This window comes from Centroberyx gerrardi, chromosome 4, assembly GCF_048128805.1.
Source record: "Centroberyx gerrardi isolate f3 chromosome 4, fCenGer3.hap1.cur.20231027, whole genome shotgun sequence".
NCBI classification, from domain to species: Eukaryota; Metazoa; Chordata; class Actinopteri; order Beryciformes; family Berycidae; genus Centroberyx; species Centroberyx gerrardi.
In genome coordinates this window covers 16,711,065-16,728,455 of record NC_136000.1, presented here as the reverse complement: position 1 = coordinate 16,728,455, position 17,391 = coordinate 16,711,065, and the positions used below count along the sequence as shown (strand labels likewise).

Genomic DNA, 17,391 nt, shown 5'->3' with positions numbered 1-17,391 from the left:
CCAGTCATTTTTAATCTTATGCTTAGATTTTGGATTGGCCAGAAGGTACCTAGCTGAGTATCTGAAGATGCACACTGGCTCATAAGGGCTTAAAAGGTCTGCAGTATAGCTTGGAGCCAGACCTAACTGTGATTTAAAAGTGATCAGTAAAATCTTAATATTAATTCTAAACCTACTGTAGCAGGTAACCAGTGTAGAGGTGCCAAAAATCTGAGTGATATAATTTTGTCTGTTTGTACCAGTTAAACAAACTGCATTTTGAACAATATGGAAATGTGTTTAATTGATGCCCGAATGAAGAGAGTTACAGTAGTCTAAATGTGAGGAGAAAAACGCACGAATGACCTTCTCCGATAATGATGCTGCTGATTTGTTTTCATTTACCTGCAAAATATTTTGTGACGTCAAGCACTTTATCACTCGCTGAGCACTGAGGCATTCCTTGAGAGCAGCTAAGCCATTCCAGTGACTGGGTTTCAGGAGGAAGATATACCGTATCTAGGTGTCATCGCCATAGCAATGGAAAGAAATATTGTGCTTACGGATGATATGGCTAAGAGGGAGGATGTAAATTGACCCTCGATGCTACGAGTTCATTGAAGCGGACATGACAAGCACTAACAGCCCTAATGCTTATGCTGTTGCACTGACGCCTGGAAATCAGAAGTCTGACGTGTTTGCTATGTGTGTGCCAGGTGTGTTGTCATTAACGATGTGGCTAGCGTGTGCGTGTGTATGTGTGTGTGTGTACAGAAGCAAATCATTAGCACAGGCAACTCACTTGTTCTAATGGGGCGGGCGTAGTAGGGGGGTCCTGTCCGTTCTCGGCTGGTGCTGTACACCCTGAGTTGGTATTCTGATCCTGGACTCAGGTTGTTAAGGGTTACCATGTGAGTGCCGGTAGGGAGGGAGTGCCAGTCACACATGTACTCACACACTCCCTCACACGCATCGTCACACACTCCCTGACACACACACACCTTCACCCCATCAACCAGACCTAGCTGTGGACGCTGGATATACAGTTGCGCAGAGCTTGTGCCCACTGAAAGAGGGATTGCTACTTGTACTGGCCATGGGTCTGCAGACAGATACACATACAGAGGGAGAAAACAAAACAGACTATTTTATTAAAAAACGGTTAGCATGGTAAAAGGAATGACCACGACATTGCCAAAGGCCATACGCCCGTCTCTCCTACCTGTGGTGTGTACGATGCTGGTCCTCTGGCTCTTGTCTTTTGCCCTCAGTGAGCTCACTCCTACTTTGTAGGTCTGGCCTGGAGTGAGCGCGCCCAGAACAACACAGACAGACTCATTTACCCAGAGTGCACTGGGACTGGACTGGTTTATCCACATTGCAGTTGGGCTGGGGTTTCTGAGAGGGTGGGATGTGATATAATAACCATCTGGAGGGTCATCAGGTGGACTGGCCCAGCAGGCTGTCAGGTTTCCCCCCACGCTCCACACCACCAGACCACTAGGGGCACTCACCGCTGAGAGATGCACAGAGCACAGCGTCATCAGTGGGCAGCCGACCTGGGTCCAATAGCACTTGCAAATATATCCTGCCATTTGTTTTAACTTACTTGGAGTAAGGGCTACATAATTAATCATGTATAACTGTATATCATGATTTTAGTTTCCACTATTATTAATTGTAAATTCAACATTATTGAAACATTTCATGTTATTCAACCGTTTTAAGTCACTCTGGATGACAGGATTAAGTCAGCTAATTGCCTAAAGCATAATTTCCTTTCATTTCTGCTTGTTGTATTGACAATAGTCAAGATGCTGAAGATGCAAAAGAAAACATCTGTTCTCCAAATAATGGAGACTAATAATCGTGTATTTAATAATTGGGATTACAATATCTAGCAAAATAATCGGAATCATCATTATAGCCATGATCATGTAGCCCTACTTGAAATGCCAGTTGGGTGGACTTGACCCCAATCACATAGTGTCCTATAAGTTTGTCGATTCTGGAAAAGTTTTGTAACTTGACTTTGCTGTGATTGTCTACATTTTCTGGCACTTGTTTGCCCTGTGTGTTGCCCTGTGTGGCAAACACCAACCCTCTAGTATTCCAAGCAATTTAAAACAAACCATATGAATTATTTGAAAATGCTATTTGATATATATTCAGTGGTATATTTACCATCACTGACATACATGCAACAACCAGCTATAGGACACATTTTGGTAACTAAAGGTTAATTATAACTTTTACTTTAAAGACAACTTAATAAATAGAAACAATTAACAAAAGCATACACTCTCACAGATAGGCTTTAAACTAAATGCTAACATTACTGGCTTACCAGTTTGCACAGTCAGAGGTGCCTGTCCACAGCTCTCAACCCCATGCTGGGTGACGGTGTAAACTCCAACTCTGTACTTCCTGTAAGACTCCAACCCTCCAATCACAGCCGTGTATGACTGCAATCCACCAGTCCCAGATGACGTGGAGATGTTGGCCATTCCAGCTATCCTCTCTTGTCTTGAAGTCATGTCCATGTAGCGTACAACAAAGGTCCATCCAATCACATACTGGGAGTCTGGGAGCATCCAGTGAACACTAATCTGACTGACTGTAATGAGGCCAACAGTGATATTCTGCGGTGGAAGAGGTCCTGTGAGAAAGAGAATGTAAATGTACATGTAAATTACATTTGATAGCAGAAGATGGAGAGTATTATTTTGCTCTGCTTGTGTATGACTCACTAGTATATGCAGTACGTGTTTGTCCCAGGCTCCAGGAGGAACCAGAAGGGTGAGAGGCTCGAAGGGTGAAAGAGTAGACACGCCCTGGGGACAGACCTGCCACAGTCACCCCTCTGGACGAGAGGGAGACGGGGACATGCACAATTCTGTCGACCCTGCTGTGGCTCTGCGTCCCCTTTTCGCCCTCACCAATTATTTTCCCGTTCCTCCTCCTGCTTCTATCTTCTTCTCTTTGTCCCGACTCGCCCTTTGCCTCCTGTTGGTACTGGAGGAAGATCTGAGAGGTAGAACGGTCAAGTGAGTTCAGGGGTGAGAGGTCACTCCAGTGAAGCTCCACCTCTTGCTCCGTCACCTGAACCAGGTCAAAGGAGAAAAAGGCAGGGACTGGAGGAGCTGTGGCAGAGAGAGAGAAGAGGAGTAAAAAACCTGAGAAAGAAACAAATGCTCCCAAGTGTTATGATTTAGGTTAGCTACTAAAAGTATTTTGCATGGGTTGTTGTTGCAGACAAGAACGAAGAAGTGACATGGCCAAATTAGAAAAAAAATATGTTTTTAAAAATTGTACAGATCATTTTCTGGCTTAACAACTGGTATTTTAAGGATAACTGCTCACAACAAGTTCTTAAATGCTGTGGTTTGGGTTAATAAAGGTGTATTGCAGTAGTTATTTACTCTGGAATTGGCAGATGAAGGGTAAGGGGATGTTACAGAAGAATGGCGTGAGAAAGTATCCTGGTCCTGTGGCATTCCTCTGAAGGGCAAAACAGTCTGTCTGATTGGCTGGCAGTAATGACGTCACAGAGTTGGTCAGGTTATAGGCTGAGCCATCAGACCAGCGAGGTTGGCCCTCGTCCTGTGGAGTGACAGAGGAGGGAGATTATGAGTATGTGCACACATACGCACTGTACACAAGAAACATCATCAGCTCTGCTGCACAGTCATCAGATTTAAAGCATAAAAAAGCAAACCTCTCTAAGGAGTAACTGCTGCCTTGGAGCTTTTCCTGTTTAGAAAATAAACTACACTGCAAGCACATCTCTTTCCAAATAAACTCCACTACTGCTCATCAGGGCTTCAGTGAAGGATTACCATTACACACCTTTCTTTGGCCCTGTCTCAAATCAAGTCCAGATTCCTGGAAGGTTTATTATGCTGTAATGAGGGAGATTTCCGACTATTTCAGTACTCGTTTGCAGGTTTAAGGATTATGTGTCTGTTGTAAGGCTACCTGCTGGTCATTGAGTCCGGTCCATAGCAGCAGCAGGTTGTTGTGGGTGAGCAGGTGAGAAGACATAAAGAGGAGATCTTCCTGGGTTTTCAGGTCAGCCAGGTGAGTTCCAGCTGCCAGGTCTCTGCAGCTGTGCTGGGCATCGCTCCAGGCCAAGCCTCTCCTCCTCACAGTGTAGCAGCTTCTCTGGTTGGCCAACCAGCCAATGGGGCACTGAGCTAGAGACAGAAATTGTTATCAACTCACAGCCGATTCCAGTCCGCTTACAGTCAGTCAGTTTTAAAGTGGATGGTCAACTTGTGGTCAGTTAGTGTTGTTGAAGTATGTGTGTTTGTGTGTGAATGTGTGTGTCTTGTACCTGTTTCCATGCCAATGCTGAGTTGCTGTTTCAAGATCATATTAAGGTGGGTGAGGAATGTGGTCACCACAATTTTGGCCTTGAAGCGAGTGCCAGGCTGAAGACCTTTCACTGTGTACTGGGACTGTCTCTCTGATGAGTCTATGTGGAAGATGTGTGTGACAGATTGTGTGTGAGTGTTGTATAGATGGAGTATGGAAAGATGTTGTCCTCTCTTAAGTTTCCAGGTGAGGAGAGCAGTGGTGGTTGTGCTGTATACATGGAGGGAGGAGAGGGAGACTGGAACTGGACACAAGTACAGAAAGGGAGGAGAGGAGAGGAGAGGAGAGGAGAGGAGAGGAGTTAACATCATTAACAAATGTACCAACCTTCAAAACTCAGTTTGAAACACCCTCATCAAATGTGTCATTTTTCCTTGTCGTTTTTCATCACAGGGACTGAGGTATTCAGGGTCAGAGGTCACAGACTCACTAAAGTGAAAGGTCTTTGCCTCCAGCGTGGTATCACTTCTATCAGCTCTCAGTGTGATGTTATATCCTCCTGGGTCCTCAACCAATCGCAGCAACATCTTGCAGTCAGGAGAGCATGCTGAGTGATCAATTGGATCCACTAACACCTGCAGATGTGAGAAAGTGTGAGAAAATACGTATTTAGTAGGGATAGGACGATATGCCTATATCACGATACCATTCGATACGCAATATGGAGTTCATGTTTCAGTACAACCACGATAAGATGTAATAAATAAAAGTTCAATGACAACAAAATATGACTGTGCAGAATTATGTTTATTTCTGAGCCGCAAATCTTTCTAGCAATGGCATTGGCTTGCTAGAATGTAAACAGCAATTTGAAAATGTCACTACAAGTGCAATAATATAATTTCGATGGAGAGCTTGTGAAATTGTTATGGGCAAGCCATTCCATTTGTGATTACTACAGCAGAATAAAATGGATCTAATATTGCAATTCATTTTTCTGCCCCACGATAGTATTGTCTTCTTGTACTGCGATATATTGAATTTCTATTGATATATTGTTCCATCACCAGTATTTAGCTCTCAAACTAAATAAAACAGACTCTCGCAATAACTGCACTAATCATGCTGGGACCAGAATATTGCCTCTCTGCCATCATCCCCTTGTAGCTGCTGTGTATTCTGACCATATGGTTGCTTGCAGTCTTGCAGGTGACGGTGTAGCCCTCTGGATCTTGATTGGCGGGGAAGGGCTGAAACACAACTTCAACCACAACAGGGTCTGAACGCTGTTCACAGGTCAGGAAGACCACCTGAGGAAAAGGGACGGAAAAGTGGGTGTCTGATGAATAGAGGAATAAACAGTACGGTTTCTAAAGCCACAGAAACAATAGCATGATTTCCTTTGTGCACCTGACAAGATAAATGAAGAATGTGAGGGACAGGTAAAGGTGTGCCAATTAGAAATTCAACCACTTTACGGAGGACTGAAAATTCTGTATCTTACCTGACACAAACCCGCAAGTAACCACAGACGCTCTGTTCCACCCATAGGAAATGCGGGGTCACTCCATCTCACCAAACAGACACTGGCCAAACTGGATAAATACGGTCACGTCCATGGAAAAGAGACAACTAATCATGGCTGTGTATTGGGTGTAAGGCAACAGCTGCGCGTGAACATCGATTGTGAAAAGTCCTCATTCATTTGCAGCGCTGACGAGTTTGACAAACGTACGATTTTTCAGGACATCATATAGGATAAAAAAAACCCAACAACCTCACAGCTGAATAGTTATTTTTGATTACTTTGCGAACCTAAATTTCACCGTGCCTATCCATCTTCAATCTTAACATGAGTGGAAATCTCTGGAAAAAAAGAACTCCGCTTTTACGCAGAACCTGGACTTTGAATTTAGCGCGCGCTCAGTCAACGTTCAGTGGCACTTTCCCGAGAAGCAGAGCCTTATGTGGAGGCGCAGACTGTTTACGTGTAGGGAGGGAGGGAGGGAGAGAGAGAGAGAGAGAGAGGAGAGAGAGAGAGAGAGAGAGAGAGAGAGAGAGAGAGAGAGAGAGAGAGAGAGAGAGAGATATTGTGCACGTATGCGTCCAACCCAATTTATTCTGGCTCTTTGTTGGGATAAGAGCAGGTCACCATGGCAACCTGGGCACACAGCCACTCCAAAGCTGGGCTCCTGAGGAGAGGAGAGGTGGGGAGACTGGGGATGAGGGGCATACTGAAGGGGAGAGGAGAGGGATAAGAGATGAGACCGAAGCTCTGTGAGAAATTGAGATGTGCTCTGTTGGCAAAGCCACTAGCTCCACGCCTCTACTTAACAGACAGCCAGTCAGTAACAGCAAACACATCTAAGACCTTGCTTTAATGTGCTCATCTACCCCTCTGTGATGAGTGTGTGCTCCAAATTGTTGATTAAAGTTGAGTGGTGTGTGTGTGTGTGTGTGTGTGTGTGTGTGTGTGTGTGTGTGTGGTGAGAGTGTGGTGTGGATTGGAAGTGGGGTGTGGTGGAGCCACTGGGCCATGTGGAATGTAAGGAATGTGAAAGGGAGAAATGATTGACAGACAGAGCTGACTGCAGCGAGGGGTTCTGTTATGAAGAGGTGACTCCCACACAGCAATAACCTTGCAGAAGTGAAACACAAACACATGTCAGCACTAGAGATGCTGAATCAGTTGTGTGTATGTGTGTGTGTGTTAGTGTTGGAGAAAAAAAGAAATTGGAGGAGGGTGTGTGAAGGAGACATTGCAGGTCAAGGGGCCAGATACAGTGTTGTCCTTCCATAGTGTGAACTGAAGCTCTGCAGCATATTAAACTGCTGCAGTCAGTCACTAGAACATGGAGTCTTACAATCTTCAGACAAAGAAAGACACGGTTCAATCTTTTATTCGCCTATTCTATTTCAAAATACAGATACTGCAAAATGGGTAATGATCACAAATTATTAACTGATTAATCTCCCCTAAGTGAACAAAGATAAAACTTTTATTTAAAGCTATATTTGTTCTGCTAGGACAAACCAAAATGCATACACACTGTTTGAAGGCAACGGCGGGTATAAAAATGCAACAATGGCCTCAAACTGCTGTAACAAAGTGATACAAATTGTTCATATACAGTAGGACAGTAGGCTAATGGCATCCTAGCATCAGTCAAAAGCACTAGCAAGCTGACTGGGTTGGCACAGCAGGTCTGAAAGACAATAAAGACTAAAGTGCAGACGTAACTAGTTGAAAACAATCTCCCGCTTGTGTCCCTCCGTTATGTTTTATGTCTCTGTTACAACTACGACTCATGGTCAGTGCTGTAAAACTATAGTGCAGATGCCCTGATGTCCGTGTCACTGGAGGAATGCAGACTGTGTCTATGGGCATCGTCTTGGCCAGGAAAGTGGTCACAACGGGCACATCCTTGGCAGGCTGGGGGGGCACCCTCGAGGGGAGAGTAGTGAATGGGGGCTGGGGCCCTCGCATGCATTTTTCCCAACATAAATTGTCTAGAGTTGTTGGCTGTTCATCTGACAGTAAAAACACTTCCCTCTTTTCCTAAAGCGGCATCATGTGTTGGTCCGGACAGACAATACCTGTCTGTTGCCACCTCCTGTATGTGGTAGCAACAGACAGGGGGGGTTGAGGTCCCTTCGGTTACACACACACTGGCACGCAGACCTATTGTCGGGAGCAGCAGGCATTTTCAGTCACTGAAGGCTGCTCATCGGCCGGGAATAACGTATTGCTGGGTGCATCTTCTGTCCAGAGGAAATCCACTTTATGCAGAGTGGAAACTCCACCTGGGGGTGGTGAGTCGAGTTTACTATTCAACCGACTGTGGACCTTCATGCAATGTGGGAGAACACTCAGGGTCCACTGTTTTTCTCCCTACACCACTGGGGATAGACGCACTGGCTCACGAGTGGCCTTGTGTCCTCTTATATGCATTTCCCCCAGTTGCTCTGATTTCCCGACCCTGGCCAGAGTACGGGCCTGATTCTCATCTCTAGGCTTGGCCCGTGAGTGGTTCAATTTGAAAGTGGTGGGGCTTCCCCAGAATGTAGCTGATACCATTTAGAGTGCTAGGGCCCCAACGATGAGGTCCCTTTATGAACATCAATGTATTTGAAAAATGGTATATTGAGTCGCAAGAAATCTCTTTTCAGTGTCCTGTGGCAGTGATCCTGGCTTTCTTGCAGAACTTAATTGAAAGAGGCAAGGCTTTTTCCACTGTTAAGGTGTATCTTGCAGCTATTTCAGCTTGTCATGCTGGTTTTGAAGGAAGAATGTGTGGCAGCACCCCCTACTGTGTCACTTTATGGAAGGGGCGCGCGTAAGCTACCGATTTTCAAACCACTGGCCCCATCCTGGGACCTACCGGCTGTGCTAGATGCCCACTCTGTCTAACATTTTGAGCCACTGGAGGTTGATTTGAAGATGGTGTCCTTAAAAACTGTACTGTTACTCACTCTGGCCGAATAGGTGAAATTCATGCTCTCGAGTTTGTCCCAGGGAATGGGAGGGTTAGCTTACAGCCTAACCCGGCTTTTATGCCCAAGGTCTTGGGATCCTGCTCCCCAATTGATTTGGTGTCCTTTCATCCTCCTCCATTCTCTTCCCAGGAGCCCGGGCCCTGCAGAAGCCTGTCTCTAAGCAGCCTCTTTCCCGTTGGATTCTACCAGAGGTCTCTGCACCTCATGGGCTCTTTTCAGGGGGGGGTCCCACTTCAGGATATATTTGCAGCAGCGAGTTGGGCCTCCCTGACACACACATCTTTGGGCCCAGCCAATCCTGGCTGGCGTAGTGTAATTAGAGCTTCTGATGAGGTCACGCAGGAGGCGTTCTCAATATGAGACACTCACTCATGCTAATCAGAGAACCGTGGTTATGCAAATAACCCAAAGTTACTTGGAGGCCCTGTAAAGAACCCCAGACCAACCGTCACTCTAAGGTGGGAAGCATTTAGCCTGCCTACAATCCCAGCAGGGCAAAATTCAAATTCCTAGGCCAGTGGTGGGAGGTACTGGTCCAGCAGCTAACTGTTTCCTATCTTGATGCCTTCCCAACTGCCACTCTATCTGCACCTTCACTGGCCCTAGTAAAGATACCGCTTCAATTAACAACCTAAATGCAACAACTGTTGTGTGGTTGCTGGAATAAGTTAAAGCAGGAAGTATACTTTTACTGCTAAGGAAATGTTATTTTGAAAGTCCAGAACAACCAATTAGAACCTTTGTCTGTGAACCTGACAGAAAAAGTCAATTTTACATCTCTAAGGAGAGGCATGACAACCTCACTGATGAGCTAGTCCCTTCATCTAGGGGATAAACTACTAGAGAACATTTACTGTAGATGCAGGAAAGCAGATTTATTTAGGTTTTCACCAGCAGTAAATCAATATATACCAAATCAGGAATTAAAAAGTTACAAAATAATAATTTGGAGAGAGAGAAAGCAAGGTTTTCCCACCCAGTCTCACTCTCCGACAGACCAAAAAGGGTCTGGGAGGAGTGAATCCAAAAACCGATTCAAAAGCAGTTAAAAAGAACTGGATGTTTTGCAGCCTTTCTTATACCTCTCTTTCTCTCCCCCTTAACATCAGATCACAAAGAATCAACCAATCATCATATCATAGGTTAAGAGTCATCCAATAATATCAAAGTACATTTCACAATTCTTTATTCTTGACTGACTACGGTAGTCCTTATAAGTACCGGTCAGCCCTAAACTTAAACCCTAACCTTAACCAACTTGCTGCCGGTTGCCGAGTGGGAATTACCTAACTCCCCAAACTTTGGCAGATGTTCTCTGAGGACAAAATAGTTGGCTGTCATTAGTTCCTCAATTTCCATGGTTGCAGTCAGTCAGCCAGTTTTTTATAATAAGGGTATTATTCATTGGAATTTTCTACTGTCCTTGTTTGACCCATTGGCTTTACTCTCAACACTGATTCACAATAACAAGTCATCATTCATAATCACAACTCTATGATTTTAAACATAATTCCAACTTGATTACACATAATGATTTACTCAACATTTACTTAGTTTTTCACAATTGCTTACACACATTTTCTGAAACTAAGGCTCATTTTCTCAAAACTCGAAACACAAAAACACTGACACAAAATGCAAAACTCCACAAATCTCCATTCAAAACTGTTATCTTCTCTCAAAATTTAATTTCGCATCAAAATGACACACAACCATCATATGAATACATCTTTCTAACAACCAACTACACAATGATGTGCTCAACGGAAAACACTATTATGAATATCTCATCAGTAGGCTTATGCCTTTTGCATTTTCAGAGTTACACTTATGCACAGTAGCCTGTTGTGAAAGACTGTTACAGTAACGTATATCTACCCAAATATATAACACACAAATACTTTATTTCAATCAAAACTTGGATATGTGCTGGATATGTGAAGTGTTCTACATACAAAACACAATGCAGTAGGAGAAAAACAGGAAACATTAGGCTTTCTGTAAAAGGATACAAATGCATCCCGCCTCCTATTTGGATCTGACCACAGCACCTCATCTACATCACAAGCAGTGTTCACATAGACTGCAACATTGGCTTCCATTGTTCTCAAAAACAGGAGAGCTCACCTGTGGCCTTTTTTATAGTGCTAAAGCAAACTGGTAAATGAAGATTAACATTTTGAATGGCAGTGCTTTCCAAATGAACACAAGGGGTTATATTATGTTTGATTTGATTTTTTAATGTTGTGCCTAATTTAGAGAACTGTGTGTAGTGTTTTGCAAAAAGTGTGATTTAGAATTGCAAACTGAGTGTAAAGCAGAAAATGTGGTTGTATTTGTGCAGACTTGGTTTAGGGATTTGATACATGCGCTTCAGGTTTTAGTGATTGTGTCTCAAGTTCCAGTTTTAGTGTGTAAACAATTGTGAAAAACTGTAATATTACTCAGTCATCTTACTCATTAGCAGTTTATATACCCCGAAGATAGCCCCCAGGATCCCCGATCCCTTAGGATCCACAATCCCCGGGTCTCCTGGTGTAGCTGTAGCCGAGGCCTCTTGAGTAGCTGTAGCCGGGGTTGATGTAGGAGGCACAGGCTGAACTGCAGTAACAGAGTCATATCTTTGTTTACGAGGGGGAAGTGGGATAGACCAGATTTGGGCTGGAGTGGCTTGAGCTGGAGTAGCTAATATGTGATGTGGCCGAGATGTCCAATCTTTCCACAACAAACATAATGTACATTATGCAAAGCATGTGTAGCATTGTAGTCATGTTTCTTAATAGTCTGAATGGCCTTCATCTGAATGTAAAAAGTGATGTGTGGTATGCATTTGTTCGTGAGCGTCCTCCTTACCTTCGGCAAGTGTGACTACATCAGCCTGCACCTCTGGGCCCACTTCACCAGCGGATTTGGCTCGGACTGCCACTGTGTACTTTGTGTAGGGGTTCAAACCAGTAACGACAAACTCCATGTCTGTTGTGCTGTTCTCATACATATATCCTAGGCAAAAGAAATGGTTAGAAATTGTGAGTAGTATTATTGTGAATTGAGTGTGTGTTTCTGTGTGTTTGTGTGCCTGGATGAATATTACAGTTTTTTACTTTATTGGTTACTCTTCCTACAAGTCTCTGCACCAACATGCAGCTTGGCACAACAGTTAATTTCATAGAAATGCTGCAGTAAAGGCTTTTTTTTTTAATTTTATTTTTTACATACAGTAATTACAAAATAAACAAAAGGAAAAGTAATGGAAACAAAAATTCCAGTACTGTAAAACAGTGAAATTGATGTAGTTTACAGCTGGGTAGGTCTGGGTAGGTCTCAGCTGAGATGGGAATCAGCTATGGTTGGTGTCATTTACATAACTTCAATCAACAGTTTGTCACTATTTGAGATATTTGAGATATTTCAATATAGTATTTGTGATTTAGCAAATTGCTGTCCACTTGAATGTTGTATGTTAGGTTTTTAACTTTAATTTACATTTTAAAAAGAGTATGTTAACATTTGCAAAATGGGCTGTAGATACACACAGTTTTGCTGGTGGTTGAGTTTGAGTGAGAAATGAATTCAAGAATTTTGAAAACTGTGGTCATTGAATACATTTTGTGTCAAAGCAATGAAATATCATTCACTGTTTGGTCCACATAGAGTGCTGTTGTGCTAACTGTGTGAAGAGTTTTGATAAAGTTAACTTAGTATTATAAAAACTGTGAATAACCTGTAGGTCCATAGAGGTAGATGACGTAAGTAAATCTTCCTGTGATGACGGTGGGAGGGTCCCAGGACATGGAGAGGGACTTAGATGTGATATTCCATACACTGAAGTTTTGTGCAGGGCCCTCTGGTGCTGCAGCACACACACACACACACACACACACACACACACACACACACACACACACACACACACACAGAGGATATATTTTTTATACATATATATGCTGATGGCCCTTGAGTTCTCATGTTTATTGTTCTACCATAGATATTGTGATACCAAGTGTGTTCACTATAAACATTACTGAACTGTGGCTTCTTTAGTTCATACATTTGTTTTTTTAACCTTGACCAAAATCAACCAAAAGCGACAGCATTGTTTCCCTACATTTCTACATGCAGTTTATGTACCTGATTCTGGCATGCGGACCATAATGGAAGCGATCTGGCCCTCTCCATCGGAGGTGAAGGCAGACACTTCAAAGAGGTAGGCTGTGTAAGGCCGTAGCTGACCAACTCCTACTGATATGGGAACACTCCAGGAGGCTGCAGGGGGTGCGGTGATGGGGGGAGAAGATGCCGTTACCTCCGAGGGACTGGGCATCCCGTGGGACAAGATATCTGCTGCGTCCTAAACACATACACAAATCAGAACCATGTAGGACAAACACAGAGGGAAAAGTAAATGCACAGAAATTCACATTTTAAGCCTTCTATACAGTAAAGGTGTTCGGTGTAGTAATATCTTAAATGACACAATAATAATATATATTATTACAGAGAATTATTTCACCGTGAGAAATTCTTGGAAGAGAGGGAGAAATAGATTATTAGAAAAGTAAGAGAGGGGACAGAGAACATTTCACAACAACAGTTCAGTCAAGAAGAGGGAGGCAGAGAAGTTTTAGAGAGAGTATAATACATTGCAGTGTGGTAGCGCTACATTCATGATGTCCTCAGCGTTGATCTCCAGCATGCGGATGGTCTGTCCCGTACGGGCGTGTTTAGCTTTGACCGCAAACTTAGTGATGAGGCCATTGATGCGGCGCGGGAGGAACCAGGTGAGCACTACAAAGGTGTGGTTCTGAGCAAAAGCTGTCAGGTTCGTTACCAGGCCAGGAGCTGGAGGATTGCGTGGAACACACACACGTACAGACACAAACACACACACATACACACACCATTGTCATTTTAGAATTTGAGATTTGAGATCAGAATGCATGAGGATGTGTGTGTGCATTTCCATGGATACCCACGGGCCTCAGCAGTGTTGATGTATAGAGGTTTGCTGTATGCTCCAGTGCCAGCTTGAGTTTCTGCTGCTACCTGGAGAGAGAGAGAGAGAGAGAGCGAGAGACAGAGCGAGAGAGAGAGGCAGGGGTTGGTAGGTATTACCTTTAATGATGAATTCATGTCCAGTTCAATAGGGCAGTCATCAAATCTAGCATAAGTGCTAATCTCAGGCAGTGATCAGAATTTTTTATTTTATATTTTCCTTGCTATTTGGAACCAAGCAGCACCTGATAACTATGGAAACTAAGCAACATCTTTGAAGAGTAGGTAGTTTGTGAAAAAAATGATGTCCTCATATGATGGGGTTTACGTTGTAGCATTCAATGTAACATTTCAATATTACCTTCTATTGCATAGCACAAGAAATATGCATCAATATGCATCAAATTCTTTATTTCAATGTAATAACCTTATAGTACAAAAACATAAACAACAAATAAAAACAATAGACTAATTTTATCGCATACAAAACTACTGTTCTATGTATATTTACAAACAGGCCCAGGACTATGGATTCAATCCAAAAATACAGTATGTGAAACGCGTAGCTCATGATGGTCTTCAATACAGATCCTTTTTTGTATTGAATCCATAGTCCTGGGCTTTGTGTGTGTGGTTACGACTGTGGTACTGGTAACTACACATATGTGGAGTTTTTCGCTTTAGCATTGATGATCTTCTTGCAGTCTCCAGCACCTCCTGACTTAGCAGGATGTACAGTATCTGTATATGTCTGAATATGTGTATGTGAATTTGTATGTGCATGTTACCTGAATGCTGTAGGTAGAACCTGGGGTGAGGCCATTGAGCAGGGTCTCTGGTACGTCCAGGTATCTGGTCACCTGTGTGAAGCCAGGATCGGGGTAAGGACACACCTTCCTGTACCTACAAGAAGAAATCAAATCTTATCCAAGATGATCATCTAGTCACTCACATGATACGTTTATGTATGGGGCAGGATTAAGGAGTCTGAGGGAAGGTAAAGGCACGTGGCGTAGCACGTTTTGTATCTTATTAGATTCCGGTCCAAAACTGTACGTCATTGGAAGAATTGACACATACAACCTGCATCAGCCCACACAAACGAGACAGACACAAATCCTGCATCACATTTTGGAACTACACAACAAAGTACTACCTGATAATGATGATGACAATAATAACTCTGGCATCAGTTGGCATGGTCCAGGAGATAAGAATACCATTAGAGCCAACCCTCTCTCCTTCTAGGCCTAAGGGTGGACCTGGAAGAGGACCTGGAGAGGAGAGGACAGAGGAGAGGAGAGGAGAGGAGAGGAGAGGAGAGGAGAGGTTGTATATTGTATAGTTGTGTTTAGATAAGTATGTTAACTATCAGAGCTCAAGCAAACTGGTGTCTGAGTGGGCTAAAGTGCATCCCATGTATGTGCAGCATTATGGGTTTGAATCACGTTGACAACCATTGTCACACACATCGTCCTGCCTCTCTCCCCCGCTCTCTCTCTTCCGTCTTTTGTATCCCTCTACTGTATACAATAACATCAATAAAACAGAAATTCCAAACAAATCTTTAGAAAAAAAGGACAACTATATCAGAACTCGACTGAACATAGCAACAGAGCCATTATAAGAATAGTGTTGTGATCGGTGTGATCGAGTGTGTGTGTGTGTGTGTGTGTGAGACTGTGTGTGTGTTTGAGACCAAACTCTGATGAATAAGGCCTCACACCGCAGTGGCATTTCACTCACTTTCACTGCAGACCCATTCATCCTGCGGTTCAAAAGCCCAGGCTAAAGTTACCTCAGAGGAATTAAACGGGGAAGGGAGACACACACACTTGCACGCATGCGCACCTGAATACACGCACACACACACACACACACACACATATACACACTCATCTGTTGTACTAATTCCTTTCCTCAGTGTTTGTATGTGTGTGTGTGTGTGTGTGTGTGTGTGTGTGTGCGTGCATTTATGTGTGTGTGCAATATACAGATACTGAATTAAACAGCAGAGGGCATATGAGAACTTGTTGGTACACCCAAAACCCTTACAAGTACAGCATACATCAATAATAAGACACTTGGATCTTTTGTGTGTGCATGTCTCACCATCGTCATTGGTGTTGACTATGTGGCTGGTGTTGGTGGAAGAAGCTTCAATGAGGGAGACAGCCTGGCAAACAGCAAAATCACAAAGAACAGCATCAAACTCACCAGTAATGCTATAGTAGAGTACAACATATCATTGATACCTAGCAATGACCTCTCCTGGCATTCTCAGCATTCCCCTGAAATATCTCCTTAAACCCTAGTAAATCTAAAACCAAATTATCACGGTCAAATCTAACCCTAAAGGCACGCAGCCTTCTGATGTTCAATCCCATGCTGTGATAAATCACCTTAACCTTGCCTGAGCTAGAAACTTAAACCCCTAAACCATTACTAGCGATATGAAGTTTGGTGGTTGAAGTTGTCCTGAATGGACAGCAAGTCGCTGGTATCTGCAAATGGGTGCGTTTGCTTGCATTCACCTTGTCTATGTCTACGAGAGTGATGAGCAGTCTCACCCGTTGCACCGATGCCTTGTCAGAATAGAGTGCAGTCTTTTCACCTGAGTGTATGTTGCAATATTTGCAAGCATTAATATTTGAGATATGATGCATTTCCCTGAACCTCTGACAGCAGTTGTATACTGACTGACTTTTTTGTCCTCTCAAAAAACAGCTTATAAACCATTTTCTGCATCTGTGCACATCCTCTACCCATATATGCTGTGCATTTTACTTGGCAGCAAGTGTACCTAGTACGTGGATACAGGAGACAGGAGAGTAGTCTGACCTGTACATTTGTGTATGCATTCATGTACAGTACATCTGTGCATATACCTGAGTGTAAACCCATTTATATGTGAGTGTACAGGAATGCCACATCGTACATGATAAATTCTTACCTGTCCCAAGTGCAGTATAAGCAGCAAGGTGAGAGAGAGGGCCATGCTGGATAGCAGTTAGCTTTAGTTAGACACAGCAGGGTTACACAGGCCTTGCCAGTAGAGATGCATCCGGTGTTACATATAGTACATACAGGTTAGCGGTGGTCAACAGGTTAATCCACAAGTTGAACAGAAGTGATTCCAAAGCTAGCAGGCAAGCTAGTTAGTGGAGGTACTGTAGGTCACAGGGTTAGTTGTCCAGGCAGTGAATGATGGAGTGTCTTGGTCTTGAGGTATTCCAAGTAGTAGTATATAAGCAGTTAGCCAGTGAGGGCCAGAGAATGGCAGGGCAGCGGGTCGTTTCATTAACACAAAGCTAACGCTCTCCCTCCAGTCTCTCTCTCTCTCTAGGGAGAGCTGCTGAAGCAAATGAATGATTCAGGGTTGAGCTCATGAGGCCTGCCTAATAAATAATGAGATCTATTACTTAACTGTGTGTTATTTATGTGTGTGTATGTGTGTGTGTGTGTGTGTGTGTGTGTGTTACATTTGGGGGGTATCTGACACCTGGCAGCCAGGAAGAGCCAGTATGGGGCGGGATTTTGTTGAATGGGAGGAGAGGCCATGCATATGTGTGTGTGTGTGTGTGTGTGTGTATTCAGTTTCATAAC

General features: G+C 43.5%; 1 protein-coding gene across 1 annotated transcript in view; it reads right to left on the bottom strand.

Moving 5' to 3' along the window:
- Positions 1 to 16,783, bottom strand: part of ptprq (protein tyrosine phosphatase receptor type Q) — a 49,072-nt gene extending 32,289 nt beyond the window's left edge. Inside the window, exons 1-21 of the mRNA XM_078283055.1 lie at positions 16,739 to 16,783; positions 15,898 to 15,961; positions 14,942 to 15,059; positions 14,574 to 14,688; positions 13,767 to 13,836; positions 13,454 to 13,632; positions 12,922 to 13,141; positions 11,647 to 11,793; positions 11,270 to 11,394; positions 7,670 to 7,729; positions 6,466 to 6,530; positions 5,801 to 5,891; positions 5,481 to 5,606; positions 4,787 to 4,931; positions 4,316 to 4,600; positions 3,958 to 4,175; positions 3,402 to 3,582; positions 2,730 to 3,122; positions 2,327 to 2,638; positions 1,202 to 1,495; positions 782 to 1,081 (exon numbers count right to left, since the gene is read on the bottom strand). Coding sequence (XP_078139181.1) covers positions 782 to 1,081; positions 1,202 to 1,495; positions 2,327 to 2,638; positions 2,730 to 3,122; positions 3,402 to 3,582; positions 3,958 to 4,175; positions 4,316 to 4,600; positions 4,787 to 4,931; positions 5,481 to 5,606; positions 5,801 to 5,891; positions 6,466 to 6,530; positions 7,670 to 7,729; positions 11,270 to 11,394; positions 11,647 to 11,793; positions 12,922 to 13,141; positions 13,454 to 13,632; positions 13,767 to 13,836; positions 14,574 to 14,688; positions 14,942 to 15,059; positions 15,898 to 15,961; positions 16,739 to 16,783 — 3,553 coding nt within the window. The remainder of the gene's footprint in view (positions 1 to 781; positions 1,082 to 1,201; positions 1,496 to 2,326; positions 2,639 to 2,729; positions 3,123 to 3,401; positions 3,583 to 3,957; positions 4,176 to 4,315; positions 4,601 to 4,786; positions 4,932 to 5,480; positions 5,607 to 5,800; positions 5,892 to 6,465; positions 6,531 to 7,669; positions 7,730 to 11,269; positions 11,395 to 11,646; positions 11,794 to 12,921; positions 13,142 to 13,453; positions 13,633 to 13,766; positions 13,837 to 14,573; positions 14,689 to 14,941; positions 15,060 to 15,897; positions 15,962 to 16,738) is intronic.
- Between the last annotated feature and the right edge of the window lie 608 nt (positions 16,784 to 17,391).